General features: G+C 35.5%; 1 protein-coding gene across 3 annotated transcripts in view; it reads left to right on the forward strand.

The window, feature by feature from the left end:
* The window catches only part of LOC138693353 (zinc finger protein 665-like), a 75,564-nt gene that overhangs the window by 21,367 nt on the left and 36,675 nt on the right, over positions 1–17,522 (forward strand). Inside the window, exons 1-2 of one of the 3 annotated variants that reach the window (XM_069817287.1) lie at positions 317–533; positions 6,659–10,248. The exons of 1 other annotated variant lie outside the window; for it this stretch is intronic. In XM_069817287.1, coding sequence (XP_069673388.1) covers positions 6,661–8,442 — 1,782 coding nt within the window. In that variant the 5' untranslated portion in view covers positions 317–533; positions 6,659–6,660 and the 3' untranslated portion in view covers positions 8,443–10,248. Of the gene's footprint in view, positions 1–316; positions 534–6,658; positions 10,249–17,522 lie in introns of those variants that run through there. One more of the 3 variants, XM_069817279.1, reaches the window with a different exon arrangement.

Raw genomic sequence — 17,522 nt, forward strand, 5'->3', positions numbered from 1 at the left:
CGAATCCCACCGAATCGCCAGATAATGGCGAATTCTCAGCTTCATCTCGCTATCACAAATTTCATCGACCTACATAATCTAGTACTGATACAGCGTAGTTAATTAACAAAGTAGCATTTCACAAATGGCCTAATTGTATTGCAGATCTGTGTTGAAAATTGAACACAATGGCTGAATTGCTAATTCGTGTAGAATATTTGAACGTTGCGTTCGTTCTCAAGTTCTTTCCTGACTTGGTATTTTACTGCCTCCCAAAGGGACCCAATGTGAAAATATTGGTAGCCAATTACAGATTCTCTTGAGCTGTACAAGAGATTTTTAATTACTCCATAAAGAATAAAGCTAGCACATCACGCAGGTCTCTGTTGTATGGATGTCATTTTTATTAATTAACTTCGAAAAGTTTTCCGTGTCTGTGACCCCTTCGTCACTTATGGGTGTGTCTGTATAGGACGCATTGATCTGGAACAGCGGTGCGTGCGGTACACCACCGCATGAGACCAAAGCGTAAGGACGATCTACGCTGGATGCAGGTACGTGTGATGTAGGGGCAAATATACAATGGGCGGTTGTCAGGTTACGTAGAGGTATGGATGGATGGATAAACTGATCGTTGGATGGATGCAAATATGAGTAAATAAATAAATAAATATGAATTAATGACTGGAAAGACGGCTAGATAAACTGATCGATGGATGGATGGATGGATGGATAGAGTGATCGTTGGATGGATGCAAATATGAGAAAGTAAATAAATATAAATTAATGAATGGATAGATAAACTGATCGATGGATGGATGGATAGAGTGATCGTTGGATGGATGCAAATATGAGAAAATAGATAAATATGAATTAATGAATGGAAAGGCGGCTAGATAAACTGATTCATAGATGTATGAATGGATAGAAAAATGGATGGATGGATGGATTAATGAATGGATGGACGGACGGATGGATAGACTGATCGTTGGATGGATGCAAATATGAGTAAATAAATCAAATGAATTAATGAATGGAAAGACGTCTAGATAAACTGATCGATGGATGGACGGACGGATGGATGGACGCACGGACGGATGGATAGACTGTTCGTTGGATGGATGCAAATATGAGTAAATAAATAAATATGAATTAATGAATGGAAAGACGGCTAGATAAACTGATCGATAGATGGATGGATGGATGGATAGAGTGATCGTTGGATGGATGCAAATATGAGTAAATAAATAAAATGAATTAATGAATGGAAAAACGGCTAGATAAACGGATGGATGGATGGACGGACGGATGGATAGACTGTTCGTTGGATGGATGCAAATATGAGTAAATAAATAAATATGAATTAATGGAAAGACGGCTAGATAAACTGATCGATGGATGAATGGATGGATAGACTGATCATTGGATGGATGCAGATATGAGTAAATAAATAAATATGAATTAATGAATGGAAAGACGGCTAGATAAACTGATCGATGGACGAATGGATGGATAGACGAATGGATAGACTGATCGTTGGATGGATGCAGATATGAGTAAATAAATAAATATGAATTAATAAATGGAAACATGGCTAGATAAACTGATGGATGGACGGACGAACGAATGGATGGATGGATGGATGGACGGATGGATAGACTGGTCGGTGGATGGATGCAAATATGAGTAATTAAATGAATATGAATTAATGAATGGAAAAATGGCTAGATAAACTGATCAATGGATGGATGGATAGACTGATCGTTGGATGAATGCAAGTATGAGTAAATAAATAAATATGAATTAATGACTGGAAAGATGGCTAGATAAACTGATCGATGGATGGATGGATGGACGGACGGACGAATGAATGGACGGATGGAGGATGGATGGACGGACGGATGGATAGACTGATCGGTGGATGGATGCAAATATGAGTAAATAAATAAATATTAATGAATGAATAAATACATACATAAACTGATCGATGAATGGATGGATAAATAGTTGAATGAACTGAATGTAGGATAAATGTAATTTTTAAAAAGTGTCGACATTTTCCTAAATAAGTCTTTGAGATTTATTTCACAGATTGTTTTCGGTTTCTAAGGCTGTTTACACGAGTTCCACTCGCACTGCGAATGGACTAGGTACCTTTCAATGTGCAGGGCTTTTACATCTTCCGGCGTTCCTTGTTCTGATGCTGTTCTTTAATGTTTCTCTTCCCCCTCCTGTGTTAGATATTAGGTTACGTACATTTTCGGCTTTACCCTTCAAAATTCTCTTAGAGTACCTTGAGTAGAACAGCGGAATCCGAAGTGAGACAAGTGATCAACAGGCTTGGAGCTCACATATTCAGTTTTTCTCAGCCCCAAACTCCCTTGCAGGGACGCGTTTTGGCGTACCTTTTAATGTTACTTTTTCTCCTTAATTCATTCATTCATCCATGATACATCTTACATGTAACGGATCTCACAGAAAACTATTTGCTAAACTGTTCAATAGGCCTAACTCGCGATAAGTTAAAAACGTTCAGGAAATAGTAAATAAGATATATAATATGACAATTATAGTGACTAGAGCGTTGGATTTATAATCTATGGATCCGGGTTCGATCTCCACCATACCCTCGATTTATAACTTATGTTGGGCAAGCACGTGGTCCAGGTAACACAGGAGTTTTCTCTGGGAAGTTCCAGTTCTCCTGTGGCAACTCAAAAAATCTCCATCATCATCTCATCTTATCGCGGGTGTAGCGTAGACCAGCCTCCTATGGCGCACCCCGGGCAACTACTATGTCGGTAAATTTGTCTACATAACTTGCTTCATATGGGTGAATGACGAACAATCATATACCCGCCATTAATAAAAAATATGCAGATTATTTATCGTAAAATAGACATTTAAAGGGGTCCTCGTCTTGGTTAAAGAAGTTTTTTTAACTCATTTTCGCCATATTTTGTGTTAATTAGGATGGTTAAAAGAAAGATACTCACAAAATTTTAAGTAATTTCGTACATAATTTCGGATTTATTGCAAATAAAAATGATGAATAATTTTTTAAGATTTCCAGGCGTCCTAATTTTTTAGTTATCACTCTGAAATTTTTTTAGGATATACATATTAAATATAGAAATAAGGTGTAGGCCTGGTTTTTCTTCTTTGTAGAGTTTTAATGTAGAAATAAATATTGTATACAATATACACTTTTTAATATTATTGTCTTCCGCTTTTTGAGACTTTGACACAAAATATTTTTTAAAGTAATGCGTATTTTTATATCCATAGTACACTTTATGCACAACATAATATATGTATGTATATGCGCGCGGGGGAATGTGGGTGGGATGTGCGTGCGTGCGTGCGTGCGTGCATGTTTTTGTGTGTGTGTGTGTGTGTGTATTTTTAAGGAGATCAGAGCAAAACAAGCATTTGGAACATTTTTCATTATAAAAAATGTTATTTTGAAACAAAACCACTTTAACGCCAATGAACAACCCAAACGGCAGCACACATGACCTTTCAATGTCGCTGCAGCTCCGTTAAGAATGGCCGCGTGCGAAGAATAAACATATGAAGAGTTCGCGGAAAAAACGATGAATGTCACAGTTTTGTTAAGGGTATATGTACGTGACCGACCACAAATATTATCAGAAAATGCAGACTTTAAATTTCTAAAATTTTATAAGGAAATGAACTCACAATTGAACAAAAATTACAAGGTACCACAAGACTTATTAGAACTTAAATATCTGATAAAAGTATAAAAAAATATTACTAATAATATTTTTTATAATCCACTTTTTACTTTAAATTAAATTTTCCAAAATTTGAAAATTTTCACACATATTATTTCATAACTCCACTACTATTAGAGATATAATTCTGAAATTTTGTACACTGATTTAACATGCATTTATGCAAAAAGGTAGACTACAATAATGCCCATTTCTTTGAAAATAGGAAAATTAGGTCACAAAACATGATGTAAATTAGAATATATTTTATATAGAACAAATAAAAAATTAATTGTATTAAAATAAACAACTCTACATGTCTGAGAGTAGTCTACTTTTCAGAAATAAGTGTTTATTACATGCAGGAAAAATATTAAAGATGTGCGAGAGATCATGACAATGTCATGGTTACCAAATGATGTAACTACGGAATTTTTTTGTTTGTTTTTTTTTTCATACCTTGATAAAACTGGATTGAAATATATTATTATTAACCTTTTTTTATACTTTTATCAGATATTTAAGTTCCACTAAGTCTTGTTGTGATACCTTGTAATTTTTGTCCAATTGTGAGTTCATTTCCTCATAAAATTTTAGGAACTTAGAGCCTACATTTTCTAATAATATTTGTGGTCGTTCACGTACATATACCCTTAAGGTTGATGTCATTATCTAATTCAATGGATCACTACGAAATTTAATGTTGTTCTAATGAAAAATGGTAAAAAGGAGAATTATCACCACGAATACAATAATCCTTTCCATTATTTTCTATAGAAACAGCACTACATCTTGCAGTTATAGACTCAATTAGATCATTATCTAATCCTTAACAGAAATGTGACATTCATCGTCTTTCCCGCGAACTCTTCATATTGTCCACACCAGTGGAGTAACGGTCAGCGCGTCTGGCCGCGAAACCAGGTGGCCCGGGTTCGAATCCCGGTCGGGGCAAGTTACCTGGTTGAGGTTTTTTCCGGGATTTTCCCTCAACCCAATACGAGCAAAAGCTGGGTAACTTTCGGTGCTGGACCCCGGACTCATTTCACCGGCATTATTTACCTTCATTTCATTCAGACGCTAAATAACCTAGATGTTGATACAGCGTCGTAAAATAACCCAATAAAATAAATTAAAACTCTTCATATTATCTCCATGCGACGCCAGTGTTGGGGTGTCATTTTAGGCCTAAAAACTCGATGGACGTCCCTCTTACACTGTTCACTTGTAAATGTAAATTAGTGAAACAGTTGTTGCTCCAACAATATTACGATGTGTATAAAATTTCATGTTGAATCACGTGGTAATTATATAGATCTAGGATATGCAGTGAACAAAATGCGTGAGAAACCATGGATTTTTCAAATACCTAATTAGGTTTTAGATTGGGCAAATAGTTGGAGATTAATAATAATAATAATAATAATAATAATAATAATAATAATCCGTGGCGCCACAGCCCTTGAAGGGCCCAGACCGACCAGCCGGCTGCTGGCCTTACGTTCACATGCCGAAGCAGAGGTGGACGATCATCCAACGAGAATGGCGGTATCGTGTGGTTAGCACGATGATCCCCCAGCCGTTTTAGCTGGCTTTTGCAACCGGATTTCGCTACCTATTATAGCTCCCCAAGTGCATCACGATGCTTGGTGGGCAACGGTCCCATACACTGGCCGAAATTTCATGAGAAAATTTCTTCCCCCATGAGAAATTGAACATCGCGCATTCTGTAACGAGAGTCGTAGGCGGGATGCCTTAGACCGGCGCGGAACCGGTTGGAGATTGCAGGTTTATATAATTGAGTAGCTTAATATCAAAGACGGACATCTGACCTCAATCGAAATTTATTTAGCTGTGGTTTTTTATACAATTTTTCATGCTCTTTCCAGTTATAGTGAATCCATATGCAAACTCTAACACTATATTTATAAAATAAATTGTGTTAAATGTTACAAAGAACACTGTGAATTAAAAAAATTGCCTCTAGATCAAAACTATGGATATGACAGATGTCCGTCTTTGATATTAAGCTACTCAATTGTACAAATAAAGGCGCTTGCAGCTTGTTAACAATGATAGCTTGAGTGTTGCATCATATTTATGTAGAGATAGTATCATGGCTGTACTTCATAACAAATTATTTTCTTAAACTTTAACTTAACAACGTCATTATAAATATACCAAAACCGTTAATTTTACTGCTACTTTTTATTTCTAAAATACCGGTATATTTAATTTATAATTTTCGTCAAATACAGTAATTTGTAAAAGTGTAGGTTATACAGCTATTTTGGTAAAAAATCATTTCTGAAGTATTTAATCCTTATTTTAGTGTACAAATTTCAGTCCTATACAGAACATTCGAAATTATTGAAGTATTGTACACTTTAGGTCTGGTTCATTTTTGAAAATTTGATTTAAAATAGCCAGTGTTTGCTGACATTCAGTTGTTTTCATTTAAGAATTATTTTCACTTTCATGTGATAATTGGTATCCTAGGTAATTAAATCCATTTGCTTGTTTTAATATTATATTCTGTACTGCTATTTTAGGCTACTTCTTACGGATTGTTGACATAAAATGCTATGGTTTTAGATCTCGAAATATTGATTCATAATCATTCATTAATTCCAAAGAGAAAACACCTCTTTGTAAAATCGTCTTCCAAAATAGATGTGATTAACATAATATTACTGACAATCACTGGATTATAGCCGTTATATGTAAAGTGGAAGTATTATACTATAATATACTTTTCAAGACTGACCAAGAGACTTCAAGTCGGCAGCCTCACTATTGGACTATCAAGTGTGAAGCTAGAAACCTGCAATACAGAACATAAAAACACTTATTTAAAGCTATAAACGTTTATATTGCATATTATTAAAGCAGATTAACTGTTTAATGCTTTTGTAACTAATTAGACACTGTCTTCTTTTTAGATATGGCCTGTATGACAATTCATCACTTGCTGTTCATCTCCTGTGTTGGTCGGATATTTTCAGCATCACCTCAAAGAAATTTTGTTACTATGAACAAAGTCCACATAACAACTGAATTGACTGTCTCTGTGCTCACAGATGGTTCCTTTCTCATGTATCGCTCAAGGGACAGAAGCTGTAGCGATACATCAAGAGCTAAACGAGATGTAATTCCACGTTCTTCAGTTACAGAAACTTCTTTTGAATCAGAAGTATTTCATACAAAGAATTCTGCCAAAAATGACTTGATGGTGCTAGCTGAAAATGTGGAAACTTTACGTAAAGAGGCTGAATTTGCTCTTTCAGTGTTCACTACACATGAAAATCAAACTTTGTTGCAAATTTCCATAAATAAAACGCATCAGTTTGCAGATGCTCTATCAAATTATTTGAACAGATTAAAGATGAAAAATGCAAATCAAAATGGAGATTCGAATGAAGTTTCCGGTAAAACAAGAAAACTAGAGAAAGAGTTAGACAGAATTCAAAATACGGTGGAAGTCCTTAATAGTTTGGAATCAATAATGAATATTACAGTAAAATTAGAACATAATAAAGATAAGTCCTGTAAAGATCCAGCGATTTACAAAGATATTTCACACACAAAGCTTAGAAATATCGTGACGAGCTGTAACGTAGCGATACAGTTGTCGAACGAACTGCTTCGAGAGTTGAAGATTGTGTGGAAATATGTCTCATCACGTGACTTTCAGTTTGTTTTAAACTCCTCCTCGAGGTTAGTTGATGTAGAATTCTGGGAATCCATGCAACGTAACCAAACAGAATCCCTTCAGTTTTATAAGAATCATCTCGAGAGAGCAACACTATCAGATTACATAGCAGTGGTGCTATTCAGCATCATCTTCGCGACAGGATCTCTAGGAAACGGAGTGCTACTGGCGGTATTTGCAAGACACAAAGAATTCCGCACGCCTCCAAACCTTATCGTACTGAGTTTGACCATAGCCGATTTCGTTTCTCTTTTAATGAACATCCTAGTGTACGGTCTTCTTCAAGGGCTTTGGAATCTGGATACTGGACAGATACTGTACACGGTTTATGTATTTGTACGTCATACCAGTCTCTATGCAGGCGTGTATACGGTAGTCGTGATCAGTGTTCAGAGGTGTTTAGTTTTGATGGACTTCAAGAAAAGTGGTCGCCGCACTTGGCGGAACCACCACTCCGTGGCATGCATATTGGTGGTGTGGATCATCTCCACTGCCCTCGCTATCGACCCCACGATCTACGCTGCCACCACTTACTACCCCAGTGAAGGTGAGGAAGAGGATTTCTCCAGAAGGTTCGTCTTGACAGATCTCTTCACATCTTGCGTAGTTCCCCTTGTCGTCATCGCAGTATCTTCGGGAGTGTCTGCAAGACTATTGAAAAGGAGTATAGCCACGATGCCAGGAGAAACTATAGGGGTTGAGGAGGTCAAACAAGCCCGGGTGTTGAGTTCCAAGATCCTGGTGGCCCTCATCGTCGTCTTTGCAATCTGCTACGTCCCATATTCCACGCTAGATGTCGTAATGTTTTGGTTCAAGCCTCCGATGGAAGAAATTATTCAAGACGTGTTGTACACCATTACTTATTGCCTCATCTTTGCGAATTGTTGCTTCAATCCTTTAGCTATATACCTCACATGCAAAAAGTATAGGACACGCATGAACACTTATCTGCTGTGTAGACGTCAAGATGAAGCTGAGCAACCCAAAGCAATCAGTTTTATTGCTAAAAACTAACACTTATAATAGCCTGTATTTTTATGCTTAACCCACCAGTTTTCTATTCTTTCCGGTTTATTAGTGGCTAGAAATAATGAAAATATTAAGGACGAAAATAAATATTTAAACAAGAAATATAATTTTTAAAAATATTTAAAAGTGTGAACGACCTTTCAAGGCATTTTGAGATTTATACTGTATATATGTGTGAGACCTAATGTAGTGAGCCACTCGTCTTCTGAAGTGCTACATCTCATTGGATAGTCTTAAGGCCCATTCACAATTAAAATTAAACATAACCGTAACATAAACACAAGTTTGCGCCCAGGCTACCAAATGGGATCATTCACAATGATTCATATAAGCATTGATATAAACATTACCGTAAGACGTTAACATGAAAGTTTGCGAACTCCAAACTTTCATGCTTATGCTTACGTGATTTGCAAACTGAACACAATCGTGGAGCGCTGAAGTATACGACAGAATATGAGGAAATGGCGTCGTTGTTATGTTTCCATGGTTACCAAGTATGTTTGCGGTTATGTTTATGTTCCCATCGTGAATGAATGACTTCTTGATTTTACCGTAACGTTTATATTCTTAAGTTAACGCTTACGTTATGTTTAATTTTCATTGTGAATGAGCCTTTAGAGAATTTGTGAGGAGAGACTAGATTTAAAGAAAGACGTAAAATGACGGTTTATTTAAGTGATATGAAGAGAGGAACATGTAGGGTTTTCTGCTACGACGTCTCGAAAGTCCATTCCTATAAATGAGCCGTTGACAGCAGAAGTGGTGTAAGTAAAAAATGGTTAATGAGGGTTAAAGTAAACATTCTGTAAAATACAGCGCAAAGTAGCAATTAATATTCAGTTTATTTAAAGTATTAGTAGTCAGTGGATAGCACGAAGGACATATTAATTGCTACTTTGTGCTGTATTTTATATAATTTGTACTTTAAACCTCATCGCCCAATTTTGACACCACTTCTGCTCTGAACGGCTCAATTTGTTCTATGCTCATTTTCTTTGAACTGACGATTTGTTGTCGGTATTGTATTAAGACATATTACATGAAGTATTTACCTGTATATCTTTGCGATGTATGGTGCTTATTTTCTTCAGTTTCTCATAGGAAATATGCTACGACACAATCACAATTCGAGTGCTCCTGGGTTTCTTAAAAAAAAAAAGCCATGCATGCAAAACTAGCAGCTAAAGAAATATGTAAAATGGAAGGTGAAGGGGTTGTCAGTATTATGACGATATCAAACTGAATTAAACGATTCAGGGATGGAGACCTAAGCCTTGAAGGCAAATCTTTCTTAGGAAGAAGAGAATGAAGCTTTCTTCACCAAATTGGAAGAGTAATCACTCGCCAGTGGGAGTGAATTGTCAGCAAGTCTTGGTGTTTCTAAGGTCGCAACCTGTCGCCGCATTCACCTATTGAATTGTGTGTAAACGACAACGATTAGATCTGTATTTATTTACCAAAGTACAGTTATAGAGAAAAAGAACTTTTGAGACCGTATAATAATACAGAATATGCCCATAAATTAATTGATAAATTAATGTTAATAACAAAAAATTCGATCCAAACTCTGCTTTCATGTGGAAGTTTTGAGAACATCAAACCGCTCTATAAAAATAAGTTATAAGTAGCCCTGCATTGGCTTGCTAGCGATACGCAGCAGCTGTGTACAAATAAAAATGTTAATTTTGCATAAGATATAAATATATTACTCATTAAATGTATAAATCAATTTATTGGCTCTTAATATTGTCTAACCTATATCCATTTAGACCACACTACATAACCACAGTGCTGCCATGTTTTTTTTCCAGATGTTAATAAACTGATTCTTCAGCTTATCAGGGCATCATACCAGAAGGACGTATGAACAAATTTTTCTTTATTGAAATATTATAATGGAATATATTTGTTTGAAAAGAATCATTTGAGAATTACAACGGGCATGAGAAGAATCAAAGAATGTACCTTGTTATGTAGCCAATGATAAGAAAAATCATTCCATATTTAAAGAGCTCTAATATAAATGTGTAATTTTGTTGATACGCCGTTCTGGCACGATGCCTTCGATATGTTCCCCCCCCCCCTTTTGTGCTTTTGTACTACAGTCAAATGTTTTAACGGACGTCATTTAAACGACTAAAAATTGTATTGTAGTGTAGTGTAGTGTAGTATATTCCCCTTCCTTGCCTTCATGAGAGACTGTAATATAATAGGTTGTTCTAGCAAGCAATTCAGAACCCGTTCCGAACTAATACTGAACTTCTTTCGAGCACGCGCCAGTTGTGTACGGTATCAGAATTAGTTCGGGATTTTACGTTTGTTGCAAAGTTTCTTGAACTCTTCTTTCTCGGCTTTCGGAGTTTCTTCGCGTATTAAAATTACATTTCTTCCGAACTTAATTCTTCGTCAAATATATCATTATTACCTTCCAAAGCACTGATAATGGACCGTTTTTTTTTTATTTTAACCTGCCTAGTCTCGAAGCATTTTAATCTTTAAACTTCAGATTGAACCATCTGCGCATGCGTCAGCAGTTCAGAATTCCCAGTTCTGCTCTTAATCGAGAACCAATTTCACTCGTTCCTAATGAGTTTGAAAGCACGTTGGAACAGGTAACTGGAAGTTCAGAATCGGTTCGGAATCAGTTCTAGTCTTGTTGGAAAACACATTGAAGTACTGTGCATGAGCAAGCAGTTCAGAATCGATTTTGAAGCGTGCTGGAACAAACATATTTTTTCAATGTATGAACGTCATTTTACAAAAATTTCACTACATCGAGAATAAATAATTCTTCATGAAAATATGGCCGATTCAACAAACGTATAGTTTCCTTATTCAACTCTACAAATAGTAGCCTATGTTAATTTCCTAATTCCGTGAATGGTTTGTTCATCTCTGACCGCCCATCGGTTTTCATCTGCGCATTGTTGTCTCACTTGTGAGAGCAGAAAAAAAATGCGCGAGAAAAAAGTGGAATTCGACGCGTCAGTGCTGTGTGCCAGATCTTTCGCATCAACATTTAACGTAACCGACTTCAAAAGTAGCACCGGATGTTTATATCTGTTCAGAGAATGGTTACCGCGTGTGGAATTGAGGGAAACCTGGAAAGAGGAAAGAGTTATTATTTATTATATTTCTGTAAAAGGTATCTATATTAAGTGTACTGACAAAACAACAATGTAATCTGCGTTATTAGATGGATTTTAAGATTTGTGTTTGATTTCAAATACTTTATTGATCTTGTTTTTACATTTCATTTATAAATTTATAGTTGTTTATCATATGAAGGGTTTGCGGGAAAAACGATGAATGTCATTTCTGTTAAGGATTAGATAATGATCTAATTGAGTCTATAACTCCAAGATGTAGTGCTGTTTCTATAGAAAATAAAAGAAAGGATTACTGTATTCGTGGCGATAATTCTCCTTTTTACCAGTTTTCATAAGAACAACACTAAATTTCGTAGTGATCCATTGAATTAGATAATGACATCAACCTTAACAGAATAATTGTGACATTCATCGTTTTTCCCGCAAACCCTTCATATACATTCCCTAAATATAGTATGCAAGTCTATTAAGTAGGTACCTACCGTTTTAGATAAAAAAAAATACTATTTTCACTCTTTCGAGGTAAAGTTACTATAGGCATAGGTCATTCTTTATCTTGTGAAACCTACCTGCACGTAAGGGAAAAAAGAAAGTGGGCTGAGAAGCTTTCCTTCCTCGCTATGCTTCTGCTTATAGCTAGCGAGCTCAATTACACTCGCCATAAGTTTCTATTATGAGCTACGGTGCACGTAAGGATTTGTTTCACTGTATAACGAGTTATCTACAGCTGACCGATTTAACGAAATTTCAGCTCAACGGTAATAATTTGAGTACCCCCAGTAAATCGTTATAACGACATTTGAAGACTGGACATAAAAAGGGCCTTAAGTGCCAAAGAGACAAACCGTAGAAAACAGCTTTCTTGTGCAACTAGTAATGTAATGTCATACATCTTGCACATTATCATTTTTCTCAGTGAATTGAGCCAGGGACACAGATTCGTTTTTTTTTTTAAGTAATTTTCAAAGGTATTGCCACTTACGATCTTTTTTATGTCCAGTCTTCATTTGATTTAGTAATTAGGGTTGCCAACTTTTTTTGAAGGAAATACATGAGATTAAGGAATATACAAAATTCACATAGGAACTGGCAAATTATTTCGTTCAGTTACTAAAAAAACGACTTTATTCTATACTTCGGCAGCTACACTTAAATTAAATGTATTTTGAAACATAGCTTGATTCGCGTAATAGTTGAAGTCGACTGCAATTTGCAGTTCTGATTTCAATAGATGTGTCATGCTCCTGTTTCGATCATCTGTCAATAATTATTTTTCATGAGATAAAATACCCTCTTTGTATGAGAATTACTACTTGGTGTGCTTAGAACAAACTAGCTAGCTTTTTCCAAATTGTATTATTGATAAGCTTATTGTTTGATTCTAAACAGGTGAGCACTAAAACCCATTTCTGGTAAGCATTACCTTCTACAAAGACTGCAGATTTTAAAGCTTATCTTGAACAACAAAATTCATGTAAACAATCATCATTGACGGCAAAATCAAAATGAATGTTTAGAATAATAATTTTTATCTGCAAAATGCAAAAATAAGGGAGAAAAATATTAGAAGAGAAGAAAAATACGGGAGCCGGGAGACTGTTAAAATTAGGAGAAAATACGAGACATCCCGTGAAATACGGGAGGGTTGGCAACCCTATTAGTAATACGAGGAAAATCATCAAACTAATTCCTTCTTCTTCTTTTAACTTTTGTAATATTGAAATTTTAAAGTTATTCATTTTGATTTCTAGTCATACTTGTCAAGAAAATAAGTCTGTCATCTGAGAAGCTTTCCAAAAATATTTTAGAAACAACGATTCCCACTTGCCACTTCTTTTTACCTGATTCATAGTGTTACGTGTTACGAAACTAGCGCCACGTGACAACATTACAACTGAGCACCATATGAGTTATTAATAAAATGAAAATATAAGCCAATGTAAGTAAGACAATTTTGCAATAGTCGTTTGGAGAAATAAAAAAACCATGGTAGCCTAATTGTTGGAGGAAACTGTTTCAGGGATCGAATTGTGAACTCCAAAATACAAAGCTAGCACGCAGATACAATGCTGTCAGATGATTCAAAAGATAAGAATATGTGGTTGCACGTTATTTCCGCACGCGTAATGTAAATTGGGTGTGCCAGCCACATAAAATATGCAAACTGCGACAACAATGACGCAATGGGATTCTTCGTCAACCCGTCGCAGAAATTACTTATGTACATACGTTACGGAAATGAAGATTGTAGCTACATTTAAAGACTAATTATTCACACATAGCTTCACAAACATTTCTTTCGATGATCGTTAAATAAAAAAAAAATGGTTTTAATGAAGATGACATTACTTTCTCATAATATGTACAGTACTTATTTTAGAACTAATCATTTTTTTGTCATGTTCCAAATTATATTCCTGTTTACAGTTGATTTCCCTAAGCCAGTGATGTCAAAGCAAGCGCATTTTTCTGACCTTGACATCGTGCGCGGGTAGCGAGCGCTAAGAATGGAAAGAGGAAGAGTTGTGTATATGAATAAGCAGCCTGTTGGATTAAGAAAACAGTGGTGCACAAACTTCAAACGGAACGTGAAATTTTATGTCGTTATTTTTATATGGCTTCTTTCTGTTTAATATTATCTATATTGTCTGTAAAACAAAAGTACTAACACTGATTTCTTAATATTGCACTTGTGTTTTAAATCTTAATAACATAATAGAGAGTTAAGAAGGAATATTCACTTAAATTCCATTGTAGTATAATATTATACTGTATTAAGTGGATGAAACACATCATTCATAAAGAAAGTGATATTCCAAAGAAAGAGATCGCGTATGACATAAGTTGGAGTTTATATTGATGGTATCTTTAGGCTTACAAAAGTAATCAATAAATTAATCAAAACAATATTACAGTACAAATCAAAGTTACCTAGGTACTGTATCTGTTTTAAGTGTAACTAATATTACATAACAAAACTCTTATCGCATTATGCTTTTAAGGTGATATTTGTGAGCAACTTCCTATCATCAGAATATTAAATTATTTTCTCGAAATCTGCTGAAGCTATAGAGCTGACATTTTTACAACACATGGGCACGTATCTTTTGCTTATGATGTAACAGTAGTTGCTTTGTTAATTCATTTCCTTACAAACAATTTCCATGCGGATATTTTAAAAATTTTCAATACACTATCTTCAGTAATACGTATATACGGTATATTAGATTTACGAAAACATTTTGTAAGGCTACTAAATAAATAGGCCTATACCTGAAAATTTCACTTTTCTATACGAAAAGTTGAGAAAATATTTCTTTTGAATAAAAAAATCAAACTTGTGAAAAATGAGCATTAAAATTAAAACTTACATTCTTATAATGCACTTATGCTTCTCAGGCAAATCTAAAAATTAACATGGATACAGTTTTAATAAGTTCTCTTCCCTTTATCTATTGAATAGTGCTGGCCATCCCTGAATATAGCTCGACCAAGCGGCATATACCACCTCTTTCGTCTGTCTCTTTCCTTTCCGCTGTAAAGCGCTCAGGCTCTCCTGGGCTCTAAAGCGCGCGCTTGCTCCTGTGGGCATCAATTGACATGCCTGTCTTAAGCTATTATTCAAAATGATATCATTTTCTGTCCTCCAAAATGAAAAAAATAAAACCATTCGTTTTCTGAATTTCACGCACAGACATTTTATGTAATTCATAAATAGATAAATGCCATTAATTTTCCACAAAATAGTTAACATAAAATGTCAAGTAAGTTGTACGAGTAATCACGTCTAGGCATACTGCTATTTTTCTTTTTAATAAAACTAACGTTTAAGCCCAATGGTCGACGAGTAGTTGATATACCGTCGTTAAATAACTAAAAAACACCTATACATGTCAGGAGGGAGAAGAAACGTTAGGCTTTGGTGGCTATGCGGTTTAAGGCATGTGATTTTAAAAATGTTATGTTTCATTTAACGACGCTCGCAACTGCCGAGGTTATATCAGCGTCGCTGGTGTGCCGGAATTTTATCCCGCAGGAGTATTTTTACACGCCAGCAAATCTACTGACATGAGCCTATCACATTTAAACACACTTAAATGCCATCGACCTGGCCCAGGATCGAACCCGCAACCTCGGGTATAGAAGGCCAGCGCTATACCAACTGAGCCAACCAGACCGGCATGTGAGTTATAACTAGTGTAAGATCGCACGCATCCAGCTACTGCAGTCAATTGAAGCCTATGGTGAAGGATGGGAAGGGCCCATGTAAAATAAACGGTGTATGGCACGCTTGCACATCATTCCATCCCGGGTAATACAATGGGCCCACCTGAGCGGCCTGCGTGCGAGAACAGTCCCAGTCCATGTCTTTCCCTGAAGGGGAATTAATAGAATAGGTACACAGAAAGACATGCCACGTTTAAAAAATAGATAGCACAAACCTGTATGTAAATTAAATAGTAAAAATTAAGAGCTTTCAATTTATATATGTATATACTACTGTAATATTGAATAAAATCCAAAACATAATATAAGAATACATTACTTAACGTTATTCAAACGGTAACTTGGGAACCGAGTTTTCTTTGTTCCTTGGTTTTTTGTTTTTCGTTTATAGGGCTATAGATTTTCTTTGTTTCTCATTTTCTCTTTTTCCTTTTTATTTCTTTAATTTTCTTTTCTTTTTCTTTCTTATCCTTCTTTTCTTCCTTTCATTTCGTCCCTTTCTTATTTATGTACTTTTAAAATCTGAAATAGAATACAGAGATTCTGAATTCAATATCCGATGAAGATATGAATATGTAGGCTGCAGTAAATCACTTGTGTAGTGTTTATGTTTGCATTGTGTAATCAAATTCTCAACACACAGATCAATTTCAGAACACACCCACTATTTGACACAACTCTTCATCACACGAACGCACCCACACAACAGGCAACGAAGTTGAGATAGCGCCGAGATCTAGTAGGCTCTGAGGATGGTGTCAAGTAACACCGAAACAGCTGTAAGCCACACATGCCTACATAATTAACACGAGTAAGATGGCCATTCAATCAATTATTTATATTCAAGTGTTAAAAGTAGTGTACGAAAGATTCAACATGGATTTTGTAAATCTGACGCTGTGACACAACAACAATGAGAAAAAACCGCTGCGAACATATGATAGGAAATTTTCATAGCTCTTATTTCATTACATGTAGGAAATACACATCCACTTTTGTTTGTAAAGCCATACCAACCACCTGAAACGTCGATAATCATTTAGGGACACGGTGTATTTTAGATTCCTCTTAAATCCCTATTATTGATGTAATTTGAACAGAAATCAAGTTCTGATCTATTACATTAAGTAAATTCAAACAGATGAGACGACATAGGTCCTACTAAGAAAACTGGAAGTCCGAACTAGAAAGTATACCATATTGTGAACTTCCAGAGTTATAGGCCTATCAACAAATTCTGAAAATATAATTGAAATAATTGTACGAACACAATATTTTCATCAAGGCTTCTTTAATAAGACATGTTTCGGGGTTACTGCTTTCCCATCATCAGTAATTAACATTGACGGGTCGATGATCAGATTTTATGTCTTCTTGACTGACGCGATGTGGACAGACTATTGTGTGGATTGTGTCAGGGATTATGTTTATTTTGTTAATAAAATTAATGAAATATCAGTCTTATGAATAGAAGCTGGCAGAAGGGCCCAACTGTAAATGACTGGGCCGTTCTTCTACAAACTGAAATGCGGTGTTACAATAAGATCCCAAAAGCAATAATTGTGCCCTTCTTATATTTTTTTCTGCTGATTTAAAGTTACAACTGGATCCTTTTTCTACTGACCAGATGCGTCTTCTAAAGAAGTAAAATAAAATGGAAGAAATTTATTTTTGTACAAAATTGCTAATTGGGCCCTTTTTTGAGTAGTCGCTTCAGTTACAGAG

This window comes from Periplaneta americana, chromosome 2 (assembly GCF_040183065.1).
Source record: "Periplaneta americana isolate PAMFEO1 chromosome 2, P.americana_PAMFEO1_priV1, whole genome shotgun sequence".
NCBI classification, from domain to species: Eukaryota; Metazoa; Arthropoda; class Insecta; order Blattodea; family Blattidae; genus Periplaneta; species Periplaneta americana.